A 27,394-nucleotide genomic window follows, 5' to 3' on the forward strand; every position below is an offset into this window, starting at 1 on the left:
TCCAAGGATACACAATCTTGATTTTGTTGCTTTCAATAAAGAAATAGTTTAGATTTTGTTACAATAACTCACGAAATTTTTTCTAGTGAAAACTGGGGCAGAAAAATTTCCTTCGTTTGTTTGCTTTGGTGCCTAAATAGGTTTTTCACCGTGAGGCACAAGGTTTGAGATGACCAAAAGAAGAAGTCTCAACCCAAATAAAAGAAAAGAAGAAACAAGAAAAGAAGTTGAACCCAAGATGCAGAAGCGGAGAAAAGATGCGAACTACTCAAAATTTGACTGAAGTCACAAGCTTCGCATGTCCCGCCTTGATCCAAAAAATGGAAGAAAAGTGAACTAGCGGTTGCAGCTAGCGAGCATCAATATTCAGATCAGAGTCTGTAGGAAGAACCAGCCAAGATGTAAGATCAAGATTTAGAAGGTTATAGATGGAAATCTTGTAACTTGTAGTTGATAGGCTTAGCTAGTTTAGCTTTTCCTCTTTCATTTTGGTGTAATAAGGAGTTCAACAAGTAGAAACAGCAGCAACAGCAGTGAAATCACAGTTTTCTGGTAGACCCAACTACCAAAACTTCCAGAACTACACTGACCTGATTCCTTTATAGCCAAGGATATGTAGGCAACCTCTGAAGCAAGGTTCGGTCAGGCTTTTTCAAAAGGCTTCTCATGGAGTTTCAAACGGGCAAAAATCCCTCATAGTTTGCTCATTTTGTCTTCCCCTTTCTTTTCTTTAAGTTAAATGTATAACTTGTTTACTTGATGTCACCTGAAATTGTATTGTTTATTTATGAGCTGTAATCTGTGAGTTTGGTTACTAGTTATCCAAATCATCGAGTTAAAGGGATAAGAATTGAAAGTTCCAGTAGTACTGTGTTTAACTCATTGCTGTTATTGTCCTCTTTCTGATTGATATTGTGTCTTGAGGTCATTTGAGGCTCTATTTGCAAACCACTAACCAACTATTAAAGATTTGAGTCACTAGTTGACTCAAATCAGTAGGTTTCAAGGTTAAAAGTTTTAAAAAATTTCATTGTTTGAATTTACTGAAATTTCAGTTGTTTTATGTGAGAGGCCCATCTTTGATGGATAAACAATGTCCAAGAGAGGCAGGCTATCTATTGGTTCATCAATGAAACAAGCATTATAGCAGATTAGTAATCAAAATAGCATTATATATATCTAATAGGGTATCATGTAATATTCATAGATTTTATTTTAATTTTGATTTTGTATGAAGTGCTGTAATAAGTAAGACTTCAATTTTGTATGAATAACCCATAATAGTATTCATAATTGTAGTAGTACAATGGGCTAGGTTGAGAGCTCCAATCCGCAAGGGTAAAAAGGGACTGAACATGAGACCCAAATTAAATGCTGACCAACGAAAAGAACATTGGACCTAGGCCATTGGGCCTGGGTCTTGAGCCCAAATCCAGATGTTTCTATTTTTCTTTTAATCATGTTTCAAGTATATACTTCTCATGCCTTGAAAATCATGTGGTTAGTGTTTTAAAGCTGGATGGCAATTTGATTTCCATACCTTGATTTTAGTTTTAATTAAGCAATAAAACTGATATTTAGTTCCTGTTAATTTTAGAGGTAGATAGGCCCAAATGGAACGCCTCTAACATCTGGGTCCGCCTAAGATTTAAGCCCAGTGTGGGCTGTTTGCTTCAGGTTCAACAATATGTTCTGAGGCCTCTTGATTGCTGGGCCAAATAATGAACCCAGAAACAGCTTTCAAGCTGATCCTTCAATAAGCCACTGCCGGCCATTTCCCTTTGTGCAAAAATGATTAAAATGCTATACCCCAAAACTAGTTTGTAATCAATAGCCTCTTTGTTAAGTTTAAGTTAGTTTTAAAAAAAATAGAACATCCTTAGAATCCCTTAATTAATTACTTTTCTTTTAAAATCTTTTGAGGTGTGTCATTCCAAATAAAACTCTTAAGCCCATGGCCCTTATATAATTAGCTAACTCTTGTAGAAAATTTGAGGTGCACCATTTTCCTTTAATAACCCATGGCCCTCATGAAATTAATTCAAACCTTTAAAAATCGAGGTGTGCTATCAATTAAATCTTCCATGGCCCTCACAAATGTTGTTATTAATTTGAACCTTCGTAATTACTTTAGTCACGATTCTTTAATTAATTCAATCATGGCCACGGGTAAGGTTCCCATGACATGTTGTGACTTTAATTCCGGGTGTACATTTCATGTGACGCAATTTCAAATTCTCCACTATGTTAAAAAGAACGTGTCGCGAACCGTGGTTGCATTTCATGTAGAGTGGATTAGGACGTATTTTAAATAACATTGAATCTTCCTAAAAGTGGTTTTAAATTAATTAAAAGTGGTTCTAAAGCTAAAAATGCACCATAGGCTAAAACATGTAATAAATCGAATAATAGACCAATTCTAATAGTCTAAGCGACCGTGCTAGAACCACGGAACCCGGGAATGCCTAACACCTTCTCCCGGCTTAACAGAATTCCTTATCTAGAATTTCTGGTTTGCAGACTTTAAATAAAGTCAAATTTCTTCGAATTGGGATTTTCAAAATAAATCGGTGACTTGGGACACAAAAATAAATTATTCCAAGTGGCGACTCTGAAATAAATAAAATAATTCCATTTCGAATTATGTCATTTTAATTGGAAAAACTCCCATACACCCTCGGGTGGTAAAAAGGAGGTGTGACACTCTGAATAATTGGTGGTTCATGTTAGGATTTTTATAACATGGGTGCACCATTAAAGAAAGGGAAAAAGAAAAGTATTAAGTGAGAATTAATCCTTGCACCTCTAAATAAATAACTCAACATTAACTAAGTGAACCATTTAGACCTTTTGGAGGATTGGTGCTAGCATATAATATTAGATAAATTTTAAAAAATGTGTACATAAATTATAAAAATGTCTTTAAGACTAGTGAAGTATTTTAATATAAACAAATTTAGAAGACTTACAGATTTCTCATGCGGATGTGTCACGACCACAACTTGAGTACATATGAAATTTTCTCTAAATACTAAAGTATCTTTTTTAACTCCAAAACCATATCCGTTTCTCTCTCAATGAAAAAAGTTATTTTTGAACATTTTGGCTGTTAAAAATAGAAATCTATTTAAAATGAATGTCTATATTTTAGAGAGATTTTAGGGATTTTACTTAGTGGCTAAGTCACTCTTTTTCCCTATAAATAGAGCGATCATATTCCATTATAATTCATTCCAAATCAATAAGAATTCTTTCCCCCTACTTTTCTCTGCAATATTCTTCTTCTTCTTTTATTGTTCGTAACACATTATCAGCACGAGACTCTAACCAATTGAGTAGAAGTTTTGGGATTGAGAATAATGATTGTCAATTGTTCCATAAACTTCCTTCATGATTAAATTCTGGATTTAAAGTAAGTATTTTACCTTATTTTTCTCTTTTAAGTTTTTGAAATTCTATAATTTGCTTTCTTGAGCCGAGGGTCTCCTGGAAACAGCCTTTCTGCCCCTCGGGGTAAGGGTAAGGTCTGCTACATATTACCCTCCCCAGACCCCACTTGTGGGATTATACTGGGCCGTTGTTGTTGTTGATTTTATATACACGCAAAGACGACAAAGCTTGATTATAACTCTAATAGAGTTTGTAAAAATTATAACCACTCGAAAAGATAAAATATTTATCTTGCCATGATCAAATTCATGTATGATTGTAAGCAAAAAAAGTGAAAACCCATCCCATTTGACTTGCTTAATTCTCATTCCCTTTAGAGAATGTAGCAATATATAATAAGTCTGAAAGAAGACAAAATTATTACAAGGTATCAATAGATGTGGACGTGGCAATAGATGAAACTATAATCGTCATCATTGTATTAATGAGAATAATAGGAATTCTCAAAATAATCCTCCACCCTGTGAAAGTAATGTTTGTCATCGATTTGACATGAAATTTTGTGAAACATATATAGATGATTATGGTCTATTCATGATGTGAATGTGACAACATGTATTTATGAATACATATTTATTCTTGAAAGAATAAAACGTGCTAGTGGTAGTAAATATACTACACTCACCTCTAGAAGGAGGTTTGGGAGGAAATAAGAAAATAATATCATTATTATGGCATGTATCACTAGTCACGTACCTATTGTACGCCAAAATATTTTTGCAATGTGATTATTAAAGGACAACAGTGATGCAAGAAACAGATCTTGCATATAATTTTGACCATGACCATAATGGTATAACTTTCTCCTTAAAAGTTTATTGGCCATATAGATGTTGATGAATGTGGTAGTACAAAATTAATTGAGAGCTCTGAAAAGGCCAATTACTACTATTTTGGAGAAGTAAAATTGATTATCAATAAGGTATGGTGCCGTAGTAAGTCTCAAAGAAACTTATTGAGTTTCTAAGGTATTCGCGAAAGAGGTTGCTTATATTGAGACTATAAATAAAGGAATAATTTAATATCTTCTATTACTACAACTTGTAGCGGGGCAATATGTATGTGAAAAGCTACTCGCTTGTTTCTTCAGTTTGTACTACACAAACAAAAGAATGCCAAAATAAAGTAGAAATTTATTGATATAAAAACACATATCATAATAAACTTGAAGTTTATTGATAATTGCACACGTCATGGTGTAAATCTAAACTTCATCAATTTTGATAATATATTCGGTTGGCATAATTGGCTTAGCCATGTTAATTTAATCATGATGTGCAAAAAGAAAAGAGAATTCGCATGGATAAATATTAAAGAACTAGAAAGTTCTTTATGAATTCTATTATGTTGCTTGTTCTCATTAGTTAATAGACCAATTAAAATTGGGATTGAATCCCATGAATGCTAAAAATATCAAAGGTGAATATGGTCCCATTCACTTGCTATGTATACAACATAAAATGCATCTATGAGATGGTTACATGTGCGATTATTATTAACCCGCAACCTGGTCGGTGTTTGCGAGGTAACTTGCTTAGTAATTTAATTTCGAGCATTATTTCCATATTTTCGATTCAAGACAGTTCATCTTGATAAGTTGATTTACATCACAATTGGTTTAGCAAAATGATTTATTGAGTACCTCCACTTAATAGTTAAATTATTGTTTATGAGAACAAAGTTATCTATATCAATGTGATATACGTTATATACGAAAGTATATTACATTCACCCCTCACAAGTGCTTCGGGGTCAGGAACCAAATAATTCCATCGTATTATTATTAATATGCAATGTGTATTTTGATTAGCACCCTAACACATAAATATGAGTTTCCGAAGTTGAGGAAACAAGTTAGTTTTTCTAACATGAGGGGGAGACAAGACAAACAGTCGAGAAAAATTTATATTTAATGAATTATCATGTGTACATCTAGATCCTCGAATAAGATAATATGAACTTGAAGTTCATAAAAAGTTAATTCATTTGTAATATATTGCAAAGCATGCCAGACGCATTTGCTGATGCAAAGAAAGTAACTATATTCTCATTGCAAATACGCCTATTAAGTCCTAGAAGGACAAAGTCTATGGTACGCTTAAAGCGTATAGACAAATCAGTTTCAAATAAACTTCTTGATAAAGAAGATGATCAAAAGAGCCAAGTGATCTAAAAGATCACATGACATAACACTTCATAAAATCTCAGGAGAGATTCAGGTACCTGAATATATGAATGAAGAGATCTTTATGTTATGTCTTCATGAAAATAAGGAGGTTGGAATCGATATAAAATGTTCGTCGACAACATCTGTCATAGCGCTAAGTATATATGAGGATCTTAAGTCTGTCGAATACAGAAAGAAAAATTTTGGCCAAATGGAAGATACATAATTCGAATAGAATTGGTTTCATATGAAATATATGTCGTTTTAGATATGTTGTTCCAACACTCGAAAGTATAAAGTCAATGGTGTGTGCAATTACTTTCATGTATCTTATATGTCTGGTATGACATGAAAACGTGATGCAAATCTAAAGTCTATTATATGACTTAACTTATATGACAATCCTTGAAGGATTTAAATCGTTGAAACATATACAATTCTTGGTCCTGAAGTACGATATCCTAAGTGCTATTTGCACATATATGTATCTTGCTATAATTATAAGTATGATAATGTGATAGTGAGGATTTTCAAGGTGCAACATATTCATTGGAGTTAATATGGCTATTTTATTCATCAAATCTCTACTGAAGTCAACCTTCAAGAAGCTAATGCACACGATTGGTGTCATGATCCAATTTCACCTCAGGTCGTGTTGGCGCCCAACACCATTGTCAGGCAAGCCAACGCGGAAATATTAGTGAATTCATATTTTACTTACCAAAAGCAATTACAACACTTTTCTTAATTTGCAATTAAAACAGGTGATAATAAGTAATATTCAATAATAGTTATACAACCCAAAAGAACTGTCAACTAATGTGTGTGCCAAGACCTGATGTCACAAGCTGTGGGCAACTAGTAGAATATACAAAATAATAGATCTATCCTACTGTTTGAAACAGAATAGACAGTCAAAAGTAAGAGAGACTCCATCACGCTGCCGATCCACACAGGAAGGGGAGCAGCTCACCGTGGAAGCCTCGGACTATGATTAGGGATGCACACCAGTCTGATAGCCAGATGTACCTCCCTTGGAGACTGTACAATTAAGTACAAAAGCATAGTATGAGTACATAAACAATATGTACCCAGTAAAATAATATAATATGATGTTATGCCAGGCATGATGGTCACAATTATATAATAGTTGAAATAAGGATTTCTAAGTCATGTCATTTTAATATCACAGTTAATCCTTTTACATTTCAAACCATGTATCAGGCAAGTCATCAATAATAATTCACATAAATATCATGCGCACATTATGCCGAGGTCGACGGCCCGATCCAACATAAAAGAAATTGTGCACTGCAAGAGGGTCGAATGGAGCGAACCATAGATGTATCTATTTCTACAGAGGTGATCGGCTCGATCCACAAATATTATTTATCAACAGAAAAATATAAGAAGGCGTATTTATATTCAAATAAACTCATACAAGTGCTCAACACAACAAATGTTCACTTATGTTCATTTCCAATTCTCTAGCATATCCTAAATGATCACATTAGCAAGAAGACATATAATATTTGCAAATATAGTATGATACGGGTCCTAAACTACCCGAACAATTAATCATGATAGTAGCAATGCACGGACTCTCGTCACCTAGTGCATACGTAGCCCCCGAATTTAGTGGCAAATTGTACAATTATTACTCCTATGTGGATAATTCCCTCTTACAAGGTTAGAAAGGAGACTCACCTCACTCCAAAGTGCACTTCCAATACCAAGAATGAGCCCGAACTCTCAATTTGTAGCCAAACGATCCAAAACTAGTTAAATGGGGGTAAGAACTAGTCAATACAAGCTCACATGATCACATTCTAACTATTAAAGTAATTTCCCAACCTTAAATACAAGCTCCCTAAAATCCGACCCCGGGCCCACGTGCCTGGATTCCAAAAATTTTCGAAGAAAGTTGTTCTTTGTAACCTAAGGATTAATAATATGTGATTTCTACTAAGCTTCATAACCAATTTCATGGAAAAATCTAAGTTTTATCAAAACCCTAGGTTTTGCTCTAACCCCGTAATTTTACCTTAATCTTAGTGTTTAATCTACCTAAGACACAAGTATTAAACTAGGAATAGGTAGGATAAACTTACCTCAAGATGCTAGGTGGAAGTCTTCTCTCAAAAGCTCCAAAATCGCCCAATGGAGGAGTGAAAAATGGCAAAAAGAACTTAGAACCCATATTAAATGAAGCTCACTACTTCAGCGATTTCTGCATCTGCGGTTCTGGGCCGCACCTGCGGCCACTGCATCTGCGGAAGGGAGCCCGATTTTGCGGAATTTCACCTAGGCCGCTAGGCCACATCTGCGAGTTGATAGCCGCTTTTGCGGCTTCGCTTCTGCCGGGGAATAGCCGCTTCTGCGGCTTTGGGCATGGCCTGGCTTGGCCGTGTCTGCATGAAATGGACCGCTTCTGCGGTCTCGCACCTACGGCTGGTATAACAGCAACTGAAGCTTCATCACTTCTCTAATTTTTCCAACTTCACTCGAGCCTCGTCCGATTGACGCTCGGGGCTCCCAGGCCCCGCCCGAACATACCGACAAGTCTGAAATCATGAAACAGACCTGCTCGAACCTTCGGAATGCCCAAAACAATGCTAAATCTAAGAATCACCCCCTAAAATCAATTGAATCAAACTTATGAACTTCAAGTTCTTAATTTACCTCTAACAAGCCAAAACACACTTAAACTACTCGGATTGACACCAAATTTTGCGGGCAAGTCTTAAATGCTATATTGGACCTGTACCGGGCTCCGGAACCAACATACGACCCGGATACCAATGTGATCAATCATTATTTAGTTTTTTTAAATCCTTAGAATTTTAGTTTAACAATTTCCAATAAAAATTCATTACTCGGGCTAGGGACCTCAAAATTTGATTCGGGACATACGCTCAAGTCCCATATTTTCCTATGGACCCTCCGGGACCGTCAAAACACAAATCCCGGTCCGTTTGCTAAAAATGTTGACCAAAGTGAAATTTAGCCTTTTAAGAAAATTTTAAGGAATCAATTGAGCCTATTTCAATCCAAACTCTTCCAAAACCCGAACCAACCATCCCCACCAGTCATAAATCAGATAAAGCAAGCGCGGAAAGTTTTATTTGGGGGAATGGGTTTCTAAAAAGCAAAACGACCGGTTGGGTCATTACATTCTCCACATCTTAAACAAACGTTCGTCCTCGAACGGGCATAGAAAAGTACCTGAGGTGCCTAATAAGTGCGTATATGTGCTCCGCGTGTCTTCCTCGGATTCCCAGGTCACCTCCTCGACTGGTTGGCCCCTGTACTGGACCCTCACCGCTGAAATCCTCTTGGATCTTAACTGGAAATCCTGTCTATCAACAATGGCAACTGGATCCTCCTCATAACCCAAACTCTCATCCAGCTGAATAGTACTAAAGTTAACACATGGGACATGCCAGCATGATACCTCCAGATCATGGACACGTGGAAAATCGGATGAACTCCCGATAAGCTGGGGGTAGAGCAAGCTTGTAGGCAACCTCCCCAACTCGCCTCAACACCTCAAAATGGCCAATGAATCTTGGGCTCAACTTGCCGTTCTTCCCGAACCTCATAATACCCTTCATTGGCGAGACTTTCAAAAGGACCTTCTCGCCAACCATGAATGATACATCACGCGCCTTCTGATCCGCATAACTCTTCTGTCTAGACTGAGTCGTTCGAAGCCTTTCTTGAATCAACTTCACCTTATCCAAGACATCCTTCACCAAGTCTGTGCCATAAAACTTAGCCTCACAAGGCTTAAACCACCCGATAGGAGAACGATATCGCCACCCATATAAAACCTCAAATGGAGCCATCTCGATGCTGGACTGGTAGTTGTTGTTGTAAGCAAACTCTGCCAAATGCAAGAACTGATCCTACTGTCCTCCAAAGTCAATCACATATGCTCTAAGAATGTCCTCTAAGATCTGAACTGTCCGCTCTGACTGGCTGTTGGTTTGTGGATGAAATGTTGTGCTAAGCTCCACGCGGGTCCCCAACTCACCATGAACAGCACTTCAGAAATGAGAAGTGAACTGAGGCCTCTATATAATATGATAGAAATAGGCACACCGTGCAACCGGACTATCTCCCGAATGTAAATCTGAGCCAGTCTCTCTGAAGTGTACGTAGTCACAACCGGTATAAAGTGTGCCGACTTGGTCAATCTATCCACGATGACCCACATTGCATCAAACTTCCGCAAGGTCCGGGGCAACCCAACTACAAAATTCATGGTAATGCGCTCTTACTTCCACTCTGGTATAGGCATCTGCTGAAGTAGGCCACCCAGCCTCTGGTGCTCATACTTGACCTGCTAGCAATTCAAACACCTAGCCACATACTCCACTATGTCTTTCTTCATCCTCCGCCACCAATAATGCTGCCTCAAGTCACGATACATCTTTGTAGCACCCGGATGAATGGCATACTGCGAACTATGAGCCTCCTCCAGGATCCTCTCCCTAAGACCATCAACATTAGGAACACATAAGCGACCCCGGAGTCGTAGAACACCATCCTCATCAATAGAGAGCTCCTTGGCACTACCCTACAACACTGTCTCTCTAAGAATCGCCAAGTGGGGATCATCGAACTGCCGGACCTTGATCTGTCCCGATAACGAAGACTGAGCAACAACACACGCAAGGAATCGATTGGGCTCCGAAATATCTAGCCTCACAAGTCTATTTGCCAAGGACCGAATGTCCAAAGCTAGTGGCCTCTCCCCTGCTAGAATAAATGCTAAGCTACCCATACTCTCTGTCTTCGTGCTTAAGGCATCTGCGACCACGTTTGCCTTGCCCGGGTGATATAGAATGGTGATGTCATAATCTTTCAGCAACTCAAGCCACCTACGCTGCCTCAAATTGAGATCCCTCTGCTTGAACAAATGCTACAAGCTACGATGATCAGTATAAACCTTATATGACACCTCATACCAATAATGCCTCAATATCTTAAGAGCATGAACAATCGCAGCTAACTTTAAATCATACACAGGATAATTCGTCTCATGAATCTTCAGTTGGCGCGAAGTATATGCAATAATGCGCCCCTCCTGCATCAATACACACCCTAATCCAATGCGTGAAGCGCCACAATATACTGTATATATCCCTGAACCAGAAGGCAATACAAGAACTGGTGCTGAAGTCAAGGCTGTCTTGAGCTTCTAAAAGCTCGCCTCACAATCATCGGACCAATGGAAAGAAACACCCTTCTGGGTCAATCTAGTTAGAGGTGATGCAATAGATGAAAAGCCCTGCACGAATCGCCTGTAATAGCTTGCTAACCCCAGGAAGCTCCTGATCTCGATCGCTAAAGTAGGACGTGGCCAACTCTGAACTGCCTTAATCTTTTTGGGATCCACCTTAATACCCTCTCCTGACAAAATATGCCCTAAGAATGCCACTGACTCTAGCCAGAACTCACACTTGGAGAACTTAGCATATAGCTTCTACTCTCGCAAGGTTTGAAGCACTACCCTCAAATGCTGCTCGTGCTCCCCAAGCTACGGGAGTATATCAAGATATTGTCAATGAAGACGATGACAAAAGAATCAATATAAGGCCTGAACACTCTGTTTATCAAGTCCATAAATGTTGTTGGGGCATTAGTCAAGCCAAAGAACATCACCAGAAACTCATAATGGCCATATCTCGTCCGAAATGCGGTCTTTAGAACATCCGAGTCCCGAATCTTCAACTGATGGTACCCCGACCTCAAGTCGATCTTAGAGAACACCCTAGCACCCTGCAATTGGTCGAACAAATCATCAATGCGCGGCAACGGGTACTTATTCTTGATGGTAGCCTTTTTCAACTGGTGGTGGTCAATGCATATCCGCATAGTCCCATCCTTCTTCTTCACAAATAACACTGGTGCACCCCAAGGTGAAACACTGGGCCTAACATACCCCTTTGCTAACAACTCCTCAAGCTTCTCCTTCAACTCTTTTGGAGCTATGCGGTACGGTAGGATAGATATAGGCTGGGTGTCTGGAGCCAAGTCAATACAGAAATCAATATCACGATCCGATAGCATGCCAGGAATATCAGAAGGAAACACATCGGCGAACACCCGAACTACTGGAACTGAATCAATCATCGGAGACTTTGTGGTGGTGTCCCGAACATAAGCCAAATAAGCCAAACACCCCTTCTTGACTATTTGCCGAGCCTTCATGAAAGAGATAAACCGGCTAGATGTATCAACTATGGAACCCTTCCACTCCAACCCTGGCAACCCTGCCATCGCTAAAGTAACCGTCTTGGCATGGCAATCTAGGATGGCGTGATATGGAGATAACCAATCCATGCTAGGATAATCTCAAAGTCGATCATATCGAGCAACATGAGATCTTCTCTAGTCTCAAAACCACAGAATGTGACCACACAGGACCGGTAGATCTGATCCACAACCACAGAATGTCCCACAGGAGTGGACACATGAACATGAGTGACCAAGGGCTTAGGAGCAATAACCGGAAAATGAGAAAACAAAGATGACACATATGAATAGGTAGACCCTGGATCAAATAATACCGAAGCATCTCTACCGCAGACGGAAATAATACCTGTGATGATGGCATCTGAGGCCAAGGCATCTGGCCTAGACGGAAGGGCATAGAATCTGGCTGGAGCACCGGCTGGCTGGCCTCCACCTGACTAAGCAGTAGTTGGTTGACCTCTCCCTGCCTGGCCTTCACCTCTAGGATGGACCCTACTAGTCTGCCCTCCACCTCTAGGTGGCGGGGCAGCCTGTGTTGAAATCATAGGCTGTTGACCCTGCTGTACTGCCTTTCCCCGAAGCTTGGGGCAGTATCTCCTCATATGACCAAGGTCTCTGCACTCGAAACAACCCCGTGGTGCGGTGACCTGTTGCCCTGATGGCTGACCCTGATGGCCTGTAGACCCACTAGAAAAAGCCTGAATAGCTGGTGGATGGTATGAACTCTCCAGCATAACACTGAAATAAGAATCAAAAGAACTCTGAAGACCTGAATACCCACTGGAGGAAACCTGAATAGCTGGTGGGCGGTAAGAACTATCTAGTATGGCACTAAAATAGGGACGTGCTGGAGCACCTTGAGCAGGTGCTAATGCTGAATATAGGGGCCTACTGGTTGTCCTTTCCCAAACTGACCTCTGCCCCTAGCTGGGGCACCTCTAAACTTTCCGGAGAATCTAGCCCTCTTATCCTGCTGTATTTGCTCCCTACCCCTCAAATGGTAACCCTCAATCCTCCGAGCAATATCTACAACTAACTAATAAGGAGTCCCTATCTCCACCTCTCGGGCCATATTGGCCCTGATGACAGAATGCAACCCTGCAGCAAACCTCTGCACCCTCTCTGCTTCAGTAGGAAGTATCATCAATGCATGGCGGGATAACTCAGAAAACCTCGCCCCATAATCGGTCATGGACATCTGACCCTGCTCAAGCTGCTCAAACTGATACCACAGCTCTTCCCTCTAAGAGGGTGGAATATACATGTCCAGAAATAACTGCGTGAACTGAATCCAAGTCATAGGAGGAGAACCTACAGGTCTGCCAAGAACATAAGGCTGCCACCACCTACGGGCCTTGCCCTCTAGCTGAAAAGTAGTGAAGTCAACCCCGTGCGACCCTAATATCCTCATATTGTACAGTCTGTCCCTGCACCTATCAATGAAGTCCTGAGAATCCTCATGACGCTCACCCCCAAAGACAGGAGGGTGAAGTCTAGTCCATCTATCCAACAACTTTTGTGGGTCACCATCTGCAGCTGGTCTGGGCTCGGGTATCACTGTAGCAACTGGCTGAGCCCCATCTGCGTGTAGTGCACTTAGAGTCTGATACACTGCAACTGCATGACCATGAGCCTAAGAAGTAGGGGTCTATGCTTCCCCTCCTACCTGTGATGTAGCTGGATCCGCTGGAAATAAACCAGCCCGAGTCATGGTGTCCATGAATCGTAGCATACGGCCCATGACCTTCTGGAATCCCAGTGTTTCCATAAAGTTCGTCGGGGTAGGCTCAGCTGCGGGCACCTCGCCCTGCTCCTCAATAATAGGATCTCCCACTGGATCTGCTGGCGGTGCTACTAGAACAGCTCTGGGATGCCCTTGTCCCCTACATCGGGCTGGTGCCCTCCCCTGGCCTCTGCCTTGGCCTCTAGAAACGGCGGGAGAAGCCCCTCCCAAGTTGGGAACATCTGTTGTGTGTGTCCTCACCATCTATAAGAGAATAGAAGAGAGAAATTTAGTGTACCATCCACTACACGATAGGAAATGAATAAAGAGTAGTTACCTAACACCCTATAGCCTCTCGAAGATAAATACAAACGTTTCTGTACCGATCTGTAAGACTCTATTAGGTTTGCCCATGACTTGTGAGACCTACGTGAACCTAGTGCTCTGATACCATGTTGTCACGATCCAATTTCACCTCAGGTCGTGATGGCGCCCAACACCGTTGTCAGGCAAGCCAAAGCGGAAATATTAGTGAATTCTTATTTTACTTACCAAAAGCAGTTACAACACTTTTCTTAATTTGCAATTAAAATAGGTGATAATAAAAAATATTCAATAATAGTTATACAACCCAAAAGAACTGTCTACTAATGTGTGTGCCAAGACCTGGTGTCATAAGCTGTGGGCAACTAGTAGAATATACAAAATAATAGATATATCCTACTGTCTAAAACAGAATAGACAGTCAAAAGTAAGAGAGACTCCATCAAGCTGCTGATCGGCACAGGAAGGGGAGAAGCTTACCGTGGAAGCCTCGGACTATGATTGGGGACGCGTACCGATCTAATAGCCAGATGTACCTGCCTCATAGCCTGTACAATTAAGTACAAAAGCGTAGTATTAGTACATAAACAATATGTACCCAGTAAGTATCCCGTCTAATCTCGAAGAAATAGAGACGAGAGGTCGACTTGATACCTTCTAGGGTCAAATAATATAATATGATGTTATGCCAGGCATGATGGTCACAATTATATAACAATTGAAATAAGGATTTCTAAGTCATGTCATTTAATATCACAGTTAATCCTTTACATTTCAAACCATGTATCAGGCAAGTCATCAATAACGATTCACATAAATATCATGCGCACATTATGCTGAGGTCGACGGCCTGATGAACCATAAAAGAAAATGTGTAATGCCAGAGGGTCGAATGGCGCGAACCATAGATGCATCTATTTCTACCGAGGCGATCGGACCGATCCACAAATATCAATTATCAATATAAAAATACAAGAAGGTGCATTTATATTCAAATAAACTCATACAAGTGCTCAACACAACATATGTTCCCTTATGTTCATTTCCAATTCTCTAGCATATCCTAAATGATCACATTAGCAAGAAGACATATAACATTTGTAAATATAGCATGATACGGGTCCTAAACTACCCGGACAATTAATCATGATAGTAGATACGTACGGACTCTCGTTACCTAGTGCATACATAGCCCCCGCATTTAGTGGCAAATTATACAATTATTACTCCTATGGGGACAATTCCCTCTTACAAGGTTAGAAAGGAGACTCACCTCGCTCCAAAGTGCACTTCCAATACCAAAAACGAGCCCGAACTCTCAATTTGGAGCCGAACGATCCAAAACTAGTTAAATGGGGTAAGAAGTAGTCAATACCAGCTCACATGATCATATTCTAACTATTAAAGCAATTTTCCAACCTTAAAGACAAGTTTCCTAAAATTCGACCCCGGGCCCACGTGCCGGGATTCCGAAATTTTTCGAAGAAAATTGTTCTCTATAACCTAAGGATCAATAATATGTGATTTCTACTCCACTTCATAATCAATTTCGTGGAAAAATCTTAGTTTTATCAAAACCCTAAGTTTTGCTCTAACGCCATAATTTTACCTTCATCTTAGTGTTTAATCTACCTAAGACATAAATATTAAACTAGGGAATAGGTGGGATAAATTTACCTCAAGATGCTAGGTGGAAGTCTTCTCTCAAAAGCTCCAAAATCGCCCAATGGAGGAGTGAAAAATGGCAAAAAGAACTTAGAACCACTATTAAATGAAGCTCACTGCTTCAGAGATTTCCGCATCTGCGGTCTTGGGCCACACCTGGGCCACCGCATCTGCGGAAGAGAGCCCACTTTTGCGGAATTTCACTTGGGCCGCTAGGCCGCATCTGCGAGTTGCCAGCCGCTTTTGTGGCTTTGGGCCTGGCCTGGCTTGGCCGCATCTGCGTGAAATGGACCACTTCTGCGGTCTCGCACCTGCGGCTGGCCAAACGCAGGTACGGTTATGACATCAATTGAAGCTTCAGCACTTCTCCAATTTTTCCAACTTCATTCGAGCCTCGTCCAATTGACGGTCGGAGCTCCCAGGCCCCGTTCGAACATACCGACAAGTCTGAAATCATAAAACGGACCTACTCGAACCTTCGGAATGCCCGAAACAACGGTAAATCTAAGAATCATACCCTAAAACCAATTGAATCAAACTTATGAACGTCAAGTTCTTAATTCACCTTAACGAGCCGAACTGCACTTAAACTACTCGGATTGACACTAAATTTTGCGGGCAAGTCTTAAATGCTATATTGGACTTGTACCAGGCTTCGGAACCAACATACGAGCCCGATACAAATGTGATAAATCATTATTTAGTTTCTTTAAATTCTTAGAATTTTAGTTTAACAATTTCCAAATAAAAATTCATTACTCGGTCTAGGGACCTCGGAATTCGATTTTGGGCATACGTGCAGGTCCTATATTTTCCTAGGGACCCTCTGGACAGTCAAAACACAAATCCAGGTCCGTTTGCTAAAAATGTTGACCAAAGTCAAACTTAGCCTTTTAAGAAAATCTTATGGAATCAAGTGAGCCTATTTCAATCCAAACTCTTCCAAAACCCGAACAAACCATCCCCATAGGTCGTAAATCAGATAAAGCAAACGCGGGAAGTTTATTTGGGGGAACGGGGTTCCAAAAAGCAAAATGACTGGTCGGTTCGTTACAATTGGGATGTGAAGACTCAAAGATGTAAATTGATGCTCTCATCAGGGGGGGTTAATACGCGTTATACTCTTTTTCCCTCACAAGGCTTTGTCCCACTAGGTTTTCCTTGCAAGGTTTTTTATGAGGCAACCAAAAGGCGGATTGTTAGATATGTGTACTCTTTTTTCTTCTCTAGAATTTTTTTCCACTAGGTTTTATTTTAGTTAAGGTTTTAACGAGGTACATTATTTGTTGAATAGACATTTAAGGGGGAGTGTTATAAATAGAATTCTATTTAAGGTGAATGTCTATATTTTAGAGATAGGGATTTTACTTAGTGACTAAGTCACTCTTTCCCTATAAATAGAGGGATCATATTCCATTGTAATTCATTCCAAATCAATAAGAATTTTCTCCTCCTACTTTTCTCTGCAATATTCTTCTTCGTCTTTTATTGTTCATAACATTGGCACATTTATAGACAACTAATTAGGGTTTAGGTGTAGTATTAACTGATGGCCAAAAAATCGATCAACACCCTTTATGGATGGGTCTAAACCCAATAGTATATTCTAACAACTGAAATATCTTGACTACTTTTTTTTTCACTATTATAATTTTGGAAAGCTTAACGCAACTTATCTCTTTGTAGACTCGTTTGCATCAAGCAACATCGCAAAAAAGATGTTTTTTTCCTTATAAGCTTTTTCTTATTTTCTTTTTTACAATGTCGCTGACCACTGTATTTATCAAAAGGAAGCTACCATAAAAATGCAATCCTTTAAAATCAAGCTGAGCATTTGAAAAGACAATGGGAAGACAAAAAAATCGATCATAGGTTTCAATCATACTGGTGTACAGTGTACTATACTAACGTTGGTACCTTTCAACTTTCAAGTTTGAAGTGAAAGACAACTCCCAAAAAATAGAGTTTTCATGCGGCAATCTTTATTTGAAATATGAGCCGCTAAATTTTTTCCGTTGCTACCTCCTAAAATAGAAATTAAAAAGACTATAAGTATCCCGCTTATTTATATTTGCAGCACATCGAGGACATCTCAGCGCCAAATTCCAAACAAACTATTTCATGGCATGGGGCTCCATCATTGATGCACCAGGCGTAGCATTATGTTTCAATAAATACAATCATTTTTCTACATTGTATATAAGCAACAAAAATATTTCGAATTTCGAATCCTCTCGATTATATGAAGTAAAATAACACAGGAGTTAATTTTAGCTTTTAATTAACAAAACATTTTCTCGTACAGTCAGACCTCTTAATAACAATATCCCTATATAACAACCATTCACTATAAAAGCCAAGTTTTTCTCAGAACTGATTTTTTAAGTTATATTTTACATCTCTATAATAGCTTTTCACATGTAAGAGCAACAGTCATGTTTATAGTAGAACACTCTTTGTAAAAGTACCCATCTATAATAGCCATATAGAATCTTTAAGGTTGCTAATAATAATTCAAAAATATGCACACAATCTTCCATTGCACAAACTTTTTATTTTGCATAAGAAATCTTCCATTGGACAAATACCAAAAAATATTTAGATAGAATATTTAATTGTTAAGCTCTTAGATTGTCTTCAAGTAAAAGCTATTGGATACCTTTTTGCTGAAAATTTGGATATAAATCTTTGTCAATTCAAGTGTTATATCGCTAGTAAGAGAATGAAATTTACGAAACAAGCTACAATTACAAAGTTCTTTCATTAATCTTAAAATAATTCATTTTAAGTGCTTTAGAGTGTAGATACTGTATACGGTAAAAATCAGAGGGTCCGATTTTATGATCGTTGAAGCACCTCGTAAAGACTGCCCCTAAAAGTCTCGAAGTTCAGCTCGGGATTCGACCCCGAGGGTTCTCAACGATCAACCCCGTGGAAGTGCAAATCAAAGGCTATGATGGACAAACGGGAAGTTCCCAAGGCACGTGATTAAAGCTGACCTTAGTCTATTAGGCTAGCATGAGCTCGTACCGTGACATTAAATGGTTGTACCAGCCATATACCTTTGTAATAAATACATTTGTACTATGTTGGGATTCCATCTCAAATAAAAAGGGGACCCTTGTCATTTTGTAACAAACATAATATCACTTACAACATTGAATATACAAGAACATTCTCAGCTCTCTAACACTTCCTCTCTTAATTCTATCATTACATTTATTGTGTTCTATTGACTGTTCTTCATTTATTGCTCATTGTTGGTCATAAAAAGATTTCATCAAAGCTCTCAATACTGTTAGCCCTTCATCGGCCATCCACTGCTTGGAACCTAGAGCGCCGTCGAGGCCCCGTATAGACCAGCTCAAGGCCCCGATTCTCAGTCCCTCGGTTTGTTTAACATACTAATTTCAAACTTTTCTCTTATTTTCTAATCTCACACTTAGCATCTATTGACTAACAACTAGCATAAATATAAATTATGTATTTTTAGAACCACAAAATCAAATTTAATTATAATTACCATTTTCAAGGCAAACAATTTGGCGCCCACCGTGGGGATAAAAATAATAGTGATTGTTTTCTTGCTGGTTCACTACATAATGCAAGTTATCTTTCATACTTTTTCTTGTCCAAGAATCTTTGATTTCAGATCAAAATATCTAACTCAGTAAACGCACATGAAAACAACGGTCTTGAGGACCATGGAGAGAATGGTGTAGCTGTTCTAGGTATTGGTGTACCACCACGAAACCCTGAGGACGCACTAGAGCGAATCCCCACGGATGTGGTCTCATGCGATGCCCAACACGTAGATATAAGCTCCCACACTACCAGGAGCGTACGCCAAGGAGACCAACAAAAAGCTCAGAAAACCCTAGCTCGGGAGGAACAAGAGGTTAGACTTCACGTTATTTTTGAGATGTTACAAGCACAACAGATGGTGATTTCTCAACTGCAAAGCCACCAAAAAACTCCAAGCACAACAGCATCGGAAACGGCCCCTCGAGCCGAATAGGTACCGGAAAGATCGAGTAACAATGGGTCAGGAGCCAACCCTACTATTATGAAGATGCTCGAGGACCTCACAAAGAGGATTGAATCGGGCAAAAAAATGATAGAAGCTAACGAAAAAAAGGTAGAGACCTACATTTCAAGGGTCAACCATATCCCGGGCGCATCCCCGATCCTGAAGGAAGTTGATTCAAATAAATTCGTAAAAAAGACATTCCCATCAAATGCCGCTCCAAAGCCCATCCCGAAGAAATTGAAAATGCCCCATCTTCCGAAGTACAACGGAACCTCATACCCCAACGAGCACGTCACTACCTAAACTTGTGCGGTGAAGGGCAATGACCTGAAGGACGATGAGATCGAATCCGTCCTGCTAAAAAGGTTTGGGGAAACATTCTCGAAAGGGGCCAGGATGTGGTATCACATCCTAGCTACGAATTCAATAAACTCATTTGTCATGCTGGCAGATTCTTTCATAAAGGCACATGACAGTGCCATCAAGGTGGCTACAAGAAAATCCGTTATCTTCAAAATCAAACAAAGAGAAAATGAGATGCTGCGGGAGTTCGTATCTCACTTTCAAATGGAGAGAATGGAGTTACCACCAGTCTTCAGTGACTGGGAAGTATAACCCTTCATCCAAGGCTTAAACAAATGAAGCTTGCTGGCTTCGAAGCAGCTGAAGCAGAATTTGGTTGAATATCCTGCCGTGACTTTGTCGGATGTTCACAACCGGTATCAGTCAAAGATTAGGGTCGAGGATGACCAACTGGGATCCCCCTCGGCTTGGTATATCCAAGCAGACTCCTGGAAAAGGAGCCATAGCCAAACAAAGAAAGGTACCAACCATACACCTAAGATAGGAGAAACGCCCCATGGCACAACATCCCCCGAAATGATCGAAGGACAGATCGAGGTCAAAATCCTTGGGGACTCATAAACAGAGCCGTATTCGACAGATACACAGGGCTAATAGAGGCACCCCGGTTGTTCGAGTATAACTTCAACGTTGATGTTTCGGACATCGTGTCAGCCACAAGTAAAATCAAAGACACCAGGTGGCCAAGACCCATACAATCAGATCCGTCACAGAGGAACCCTAACATGTGGTGCAAATGTCACGACACACAAGGTCACAGGACCGAATATTGCAGACAGCTCCGAGAAGAAGTGGCTCGACTACTCAGCAAAGGGCATCTTCGAGAGTTCCTTAGTGATCATGCCAAAAATCAATTCTAGGAAAAAGAGGCGAACAGAAAAAATGAAACAAATGAACCACAACATGCCATCCACATCATTGTTGGGGGAGTCGACATCCCACATGAACCCACTATCAGAAGAACAAAAATATCCATTACAAGGGAAAAGCGAACTCGAGGTTACATACCCGAGGACGCTCTCACATTCAGCGACGAGGACATCGAGACCCTATCTCAGCCTCATAAAGACACACTGGTAATTTCTTTTCTTGTGAACACATTTCAAATTAAACGTGTACTTGTGGATCCAGGTAGCTCGGCTAACATTATTAGGTCAAGGGTCATGGAGAAGCTCGGACTGCTCGACCAGATCGTGCCCGCCTCTCGAGTCCTCAATAGATTCAATGTGGCAAGTGAGACAACCAAAGGCGAAATCACCCTCCCGGTCAACGTGACCAGAGTAACACAAAATGCTAAATCCCATGTCATCGATGGAGACATGAGGTACAATGATTGGAAGGCCATGGATACACTACATGAGAGCAGTACCATAAACCCTTAATCAAATGATGAAGTTTCCAACAAAGGACGGAATAAAAATTGTGTACAGAGAACAACACACAACAAGAGAGATGTTCGCGGTGCACGACGTAGCACCGACATCGACGCCTCCGACATCGAAGGAGCCAAAAGACAAGCAAACAGTAAAATTGCAATCACGAGACACACTCTCGGCTATACCCAAATAATACAAGCAAAGGATCATGCCGCGTCCTCGGAGAAATGTTGGAAGCATATCGAGGTTCAAAGCTCCATTGCCACTAAGTTATAACCATCTCCCCTTTTATTTACATCTTACATTAACCTTTGTGCAGATGTCTGATCAGAACAGTCGAAGCGCTATCCAACTCGAAGATATTATGGTTTCAAAGCATACGTTGAACTCTTTTCCTTCGATCAGGTTTTATCCCAAGAAGGGTTTTACCGACAAGGTTTTTAACGAGGCAACATCCATATTCTACCTAAGGAAAACTCAATGAGTATTCAAGGCTTCTCTTCAATCAACCTCGAATACTAGGGGGCATCCCCTAGGAGATCACCTTCTCGAAGAAGTCAAGACGAGCCAAAAAGGGTCTCAACAGGAAAATGATGTATCAGGCCAAACAGTCGAATGAATCGTGACCGCATAGAATAATTGAGCCCTTGACGGCAAAATAATGTATACTTGTACCAAGTAATCGAAGAATATTTCCTCTCCATCAAAATGCTTTGCGCTTCAAAGAAATGCCAATTTTACAAGAAACGGCCCCAAAGCCAGAAACTCTCCGAACACAAGGCCACATGACCTCCGGGTCGGAAACTTTGAACTCGTAAGCCCTCAATGAGGCAATACCAAGTTTACAAGGAACGGCTCCAGAGACAAGAAACTTTTAATGACTGGGGGACTGCCGCCGACTATCACCTCCATCGATTTGTCGAAAACTCGAGGCTATAAGACCACATGCGGGCAACCTCGAGCTCATAAGACCTTCATAAGGAAATACCGAATCTGTAAGACCTCAATCTAGGCATGAATTATACTTGTACCAAGTAACTTATCTATAAGACCTCAAGCCAGGCAAGAATTATGCTTTTACCAAGTAATTTATCTGTAAGACCTCAAGCAAGGCATGCTCAAATTTGTAAGACCTTACAAAAGGCATAAATCCCGATCTTAAAGTTAAGGCTATACATTCAAACTTGTAAGACCCCTAAAAAAGCATACCCTCGATGTAGAACCGAAACTACTTCATTCAGGGATTAAAAGGCTACGGCCAAATTCAATGACTACGGTCACAAGGCTGTACCAGCCAAACTCACGTGACTCGGGGACGCCCGACCATCACTATAAAATCATAAGACTTCAAATTACTTCAAAAATACTTTGAAAAGAACCGATTAATCAAGCTACCCTCGGCATAATCAAAAGAGCTTCGATCACATCAGCTCCAAACAATAGGCTTCGAAACAATTCAACCATCGAGCGAAACCTCCCGAGGTGCTCATTTATCGTTACATAACGGCTCACAATCAAGGCTCTTATCAAGCCGTCGAAGAGTCAGGCGAACACAAAAACTTTAAAAAGCCTTTAGCGAGGGAAAAATAAAAGCCTATATTAAGAGGTCGTACTGACCCAACGTGTAAGAGCCACTATTGCCAGCCTATATTAAGAGGTCGTACCGACCCAATGCATAAGAGTCATTATCGCCAGCCTATATTAAAAGGACCCAACGCGTAAGATCCACTATCGCCAGCCTATATTAAGAGGTCTTACCGACCCAACGCGTAAGAGCCACTGTCGCCAGCCTATATTAAAAGGTCATACCGACCCTATGCGTAAGAGCCTAGGAGCCAGCTTAAAATTCAAAAACTTGAGGGTCAATGAGCTCGAGTCAAAATCCGACTCGGAGACTAAGCCCGAAACAATTAACTAAATACGCCTAAGGGCGAATGCGTAAGAGCCTACGAGCCAGCCTAACAAGCCCCATGGCCGAATTATAAACCTAACGGTTTTTACTCAAAGGCCAATTCGTCTGGTTAATCATTAACAAAACGTCAAAGCTCAAAGCAAAGAGAGGCATACACAAGCAAATAGAAATTCATGGAAGAGAAAACCGAAAGGCTTCTTTATATATGCACATATGAAACAATGCAAGGCTACATTTGCAAATGCTCTCTAAGAACCCTGTATAAAGAATCAAAAAGAAAAGGCCAAGTATACATCCGCCTCGGGGACTGTGGCCTATCGGCCCCTTCCTCATTATCTTCGGCATCAGATAAAAGAAACTTGGCATCATATTCATCCGCCTTGGCTTGTGCTATCTCTTCCGAGAGATTGAAGCCCTTAGCATGAATCTCTTTGAGGGTTGCACTAGACATATTCGTTGCTTCCGCTCTCTCAATCAGAAGCCCCTCTCAACTTAACTCGGGCATCAGCAGAGGCTTTTAAATAGACGGCCACTTTCTTATTGGCCTTATCCTGAATCTTTTCAGCTTCAGCCCGTGCATCCACAACCTCGGCCTTCATCTTCAAAAGATGAGACTCGAGACTTGCAATCTTTCTTGTCTGACCCGAGCTATTTTCATGGTCATTATGAAGTTGTACCCCGAGGGAAGAAACCTTGGCCAAAGCATTCTTATTGGCCGCAATATGGGAATCCATCTGAGCCATTAGCTCGTCACACTCATGCTTGGCCTAGCCAACCTCGCCCCAAAGGTATCCCAGATCCTTTGTCTTGCTCTGTAACTGAAGTATCAAAATGTTAATCTCTGAGGAAAGAAGAAGAAGCATGCATTCCCTCGGAGCAAAGGTTACCTATTTGTAGAGGTAGCTTTCATAGTTCAGTCTTCGATTCGCCTCGTACCGAAGGTGCCTCAATTCTTTTCCCCTTTTATCACAAAGAATCCTGAGGTATTTCTCCCCATCCAAGGCTTTCCTTAACCGAGATTCACAGTGGAACAACTTGGACTTGAGCTTGTCAAAGACCTATGAAATTGAAGCACAATGAGAAAATGAAAATGATCAAATCAAAATATCAACGAAGTCAACCCAAGCTCACCACCGAACAAAGACGCTGAGCCTCCTCAAAGGTTGAGCGTGTATCTACTATCCTGGTCTTACCGGCCCTAGTTGAACCGATCTCAATGGGGACATGGTTGCTCGAGACCCCGCTTGATTTAGGCAGTCCCTAGTCTCGAACATCCATTGAAGTACCTTCGATGGGGGGAGAGGACGATGGTTGAACACCTTTATCCCCCAAAGTACCTTCGGCGGGAAATGGAGACGTCAAGAGAGGAACCACCTTTTCGAGACTAGAAGCCTTAGATGTCGCAGGCTCAGCAGATACACATCCTTTAAGCCTTTGAGCAGGGACTGCCTCGCAATAAGCACCATCGTCCTTCGAGGGCTCCTTCCTTTTATTATCGGTCCTCGAACCCAAAGCCGACGATTCTTCCTCCTCCTTGAGGGGGTATAACCTCATCTCAGAAAAATCTCCAATGCCTGCGGTGACGGAGTTAGTATACATAAAAGAAAGTACCTTTCCAAGAAAGCAAGCCACACACCACGTACTATGATGTTTCGCCTCCCATCTACCCTTGGCCAGATCTTGCCACTTGCGATCATCATAAGTCGAGCAAGCTGCCAGTTTTCGAGACCAATCATCCAGGTCGGAAACCTTGTGTGGAATCCACGGGATTGCTGCAAAAAAGAAAAAGGAAGCATGATGAAGAGAGCAGTAAAGAGCGTACCGTGGTTCTTGGCTTGCCAATGCGTTTTGGCAAAATCACGCCAAGAACGATCGAGATAAGGGAAGGTGGAATCCAATTGTCTGATCCATCCCAATAGATCTTGAACCGCGCCAGGGTACCAAATGGTGGCTGCATAATCAAAATAAGATCATTTTTTTCAAAAGAGGATGAAAAGACAATAAAATATGCTAGAGGTAAGGGCACTTACAGTTCATATTCCCTTCCTCCAGGAATGGCATCCTATTATCCAGGATAATGTCTGAGGTCCTCACTCGGACTAATCAGCTCATCCACTCCCGATCCTTCTCCTTATCTATGCTCGAAAAGAACGGCCTTGCAGATCGAGGATGAAGTTTGATCAAACCCCAGAAGAGACGAGGGCTATATAGTCTGATCAAATAATTGAGGGTGAAGGTCATAACCCTGACCTTATTGGAAAAGTATCGGAGGATATGAACTATCCTCCATAAAGAAGGATAGATCTGACCGAGCATCACTCGGTACTCATGGCAGAAATCGAGAATTACCGGATCTACCAATGGGGAAGAAGGATCTGAAGAATCTATGGGGCCTAAAGTAAACGGGTATGTATACACGCTGAGGAATCCAGCTTTATGGTCCACTATGCTTTCCTCGGAATTAGGGATTTTTACCAACGCTGCCTCCCTCCCCCCATCGACAGTCTTCCTTCACTCTGTGTGTATCGGTCACCATGCTGATGTACCGAGACACGTGCTCATATCAACCTGGCATAGAAGGAGGATTCTCGATGGAGAAATTAGACACAATATCGAATTTTGTAGGGGTACATTGCTCGACAGTTGGGGGTACTTTTGGTTTACCCCTGGATGGGCGAGACGAAAAAGCAATGCCCTCTTTCTGAGGAACCGTTCTGGAGGTCCTAGCCATGACTATAAAATAGGTTTCTGAGAAAGAAAGTAAGAAGACAAGCGCAGAAGGGAGAAGATTGTAGAAGACGGTGAATTCAACTCTATAAAATTGAAGATGCTGTGAAAGTGTGAATAGCAAAACGGTTGGGGTATTTATAGGAGCCATATAGGCAGCGTTTGGGAAGCAGAAAAGTCAAACCAATAGCGGTTCATGGGTTTCTCGATAGTCGCATTTGATAGCAACTCCTGCGCAGTCCTTTGAGTCATGGCATTTAATGCACTGATGGACTGATGTCATAATGGTAGTATCAAGAATTCAAGATCGTTTCTTATCATTTTCATTCTAAGAAATGCTAGACTATCTGTATACGGTAAAAGTTAGAGGGTCCGATTTTATGATTGTTGAAGCACCTCATAAAGATCGCCCCTAGAAGGCTCGAAGTTCAGCTCAGGGTTCGACCCCGAGGGTTCTCAATGATCGACCCCGAGTCAGTGCTAATCAAAGGCTATGATGGATAATCGGGAAGTTCCCAAGGCACATGATTAAAGCTGACCGTAGTCTATAAGGCTAGCATGAGCCCGTACCGTGGCATTAAATGGTTGTACCAGCCATATACCTTTGTAATAAATACATTTGTACTATATTGGGATTCCCTCTCAAATAAAAAAGGGACCTTTGTCATTTTGTAACAAACATAATATCACTTACAACATTGAATATACAAGAACATTCTCTGCTCTCTAACACTTTCTTTCTTAATTCTATCATTTACATTTATTGTGTTCTATTGATTGTTCTTCATTTATTGCTCATTATTGGTCATAAAAAGCCTTCATCAAAGTTCTCAATATTGTTAGCCCTTCATCGGCCGTCCACAGCTTGGAACCTAGAGCGACCTCGAGGCCCCGTATAGGCCAGCTCATGGCTCCGATTCTCAGTCCCTTGGTTTGCTTAACATACTACTTTCAAACTCTTATCTTACTTTTTAATCTTACACTTAGCATCTTTTGCCTAACAACTAGTATAAAAATAAATCACGTATTTTTAGAACCACGAAATTAAATTTAATTGTAATTATCATTTTTTAGGTAAACAGATACATATTGTGTTTGTAGTATCCTATGCTTGAGCTTCTCCCTAATGAAATTACAATCTATTTCAATATTCTTTGTTCGTTCATGAAAGATGGAATTACCAACTAGTTGAATTGCTACCTTACTATCTGAGAATAGGAGAACTGGTTGATGGATTGGTGTCCTGCGTTCTGCAAACAGTCCCCTCAACCACATAATCTCAGCTAGTGCAGTTGCCATACTCCTGTATTCAGCTTTAGCACTACTACGAGAGAATGTGTGTTGCTTCTTTGACCTCTAAGAGATTAAGGAATCTCAAAGCTTTACAAAGTAA

The 27,394-nt window shown here is 40.6% G+C and overlaps 1 protein-coding gene across 1 annotated transcript; it reads right to left on the reverse strand.

Annotated features, from left to right (window-relative positions):
• Positions 1–349: 349 nt before the first annotated feature.
• Positions 350–9,465, reverse strand: LOC138870467 (uncharacterized). Its single transcript, XM_070148271.1, has 3 exons — positions 9,253–9,465; positions 8,843–9,026; positions 350–378 (listed from the first exon to the last, which is right to left on the reverse strand). The coding sequence occupies exons 1-3, from the start codon at positions 9,463–9,465 to the stop codon at positions 350–352; spliced, it is 426 nt and encodes a 141-aa protein (XP_070004372.1).
• Positions 9,466–27,394: the final 17,929 nt, after the last annotated feature.

This window comes from Nicotiana sylvestris, chromosome 6, assembly GCF_000393655.2.
Source record: "Nicotiana sylvestris chromosome 6, ASM39365v2, whole genome shotgun sequence".
NCBI lineage: Eukaryota > Viridiplantae > Streptophyta > Magnoliopsida > Solanales > Solanaceae > Nicotiana > Nicotiana sylvestris.

Bases quoted from the DNA above. Each gene is read 5' to 3' on its own strand.
- LOC138870467 (XM_070148271.1), bottom strand. From the start codon at position 9,465: ATGGCTCCATTTGAGGTTTTATATGGGTGGCGATATCGTTCTCCTATC. The intron at 9,027-9,252 runs GTCCTTTTGAAA...AGTACTATTCAG, and splicing joins CATTCATGGTTGGCGAGAAG to CTGGATGAGAGTTTGGGTTA. The intron at 379-8,842 runs GTACTTTTCTAT...TTCTTCCTACAG, and splicing joins GCACTTATTAGGCACCTCAG to ACTCTGATCTGAATATTGAT.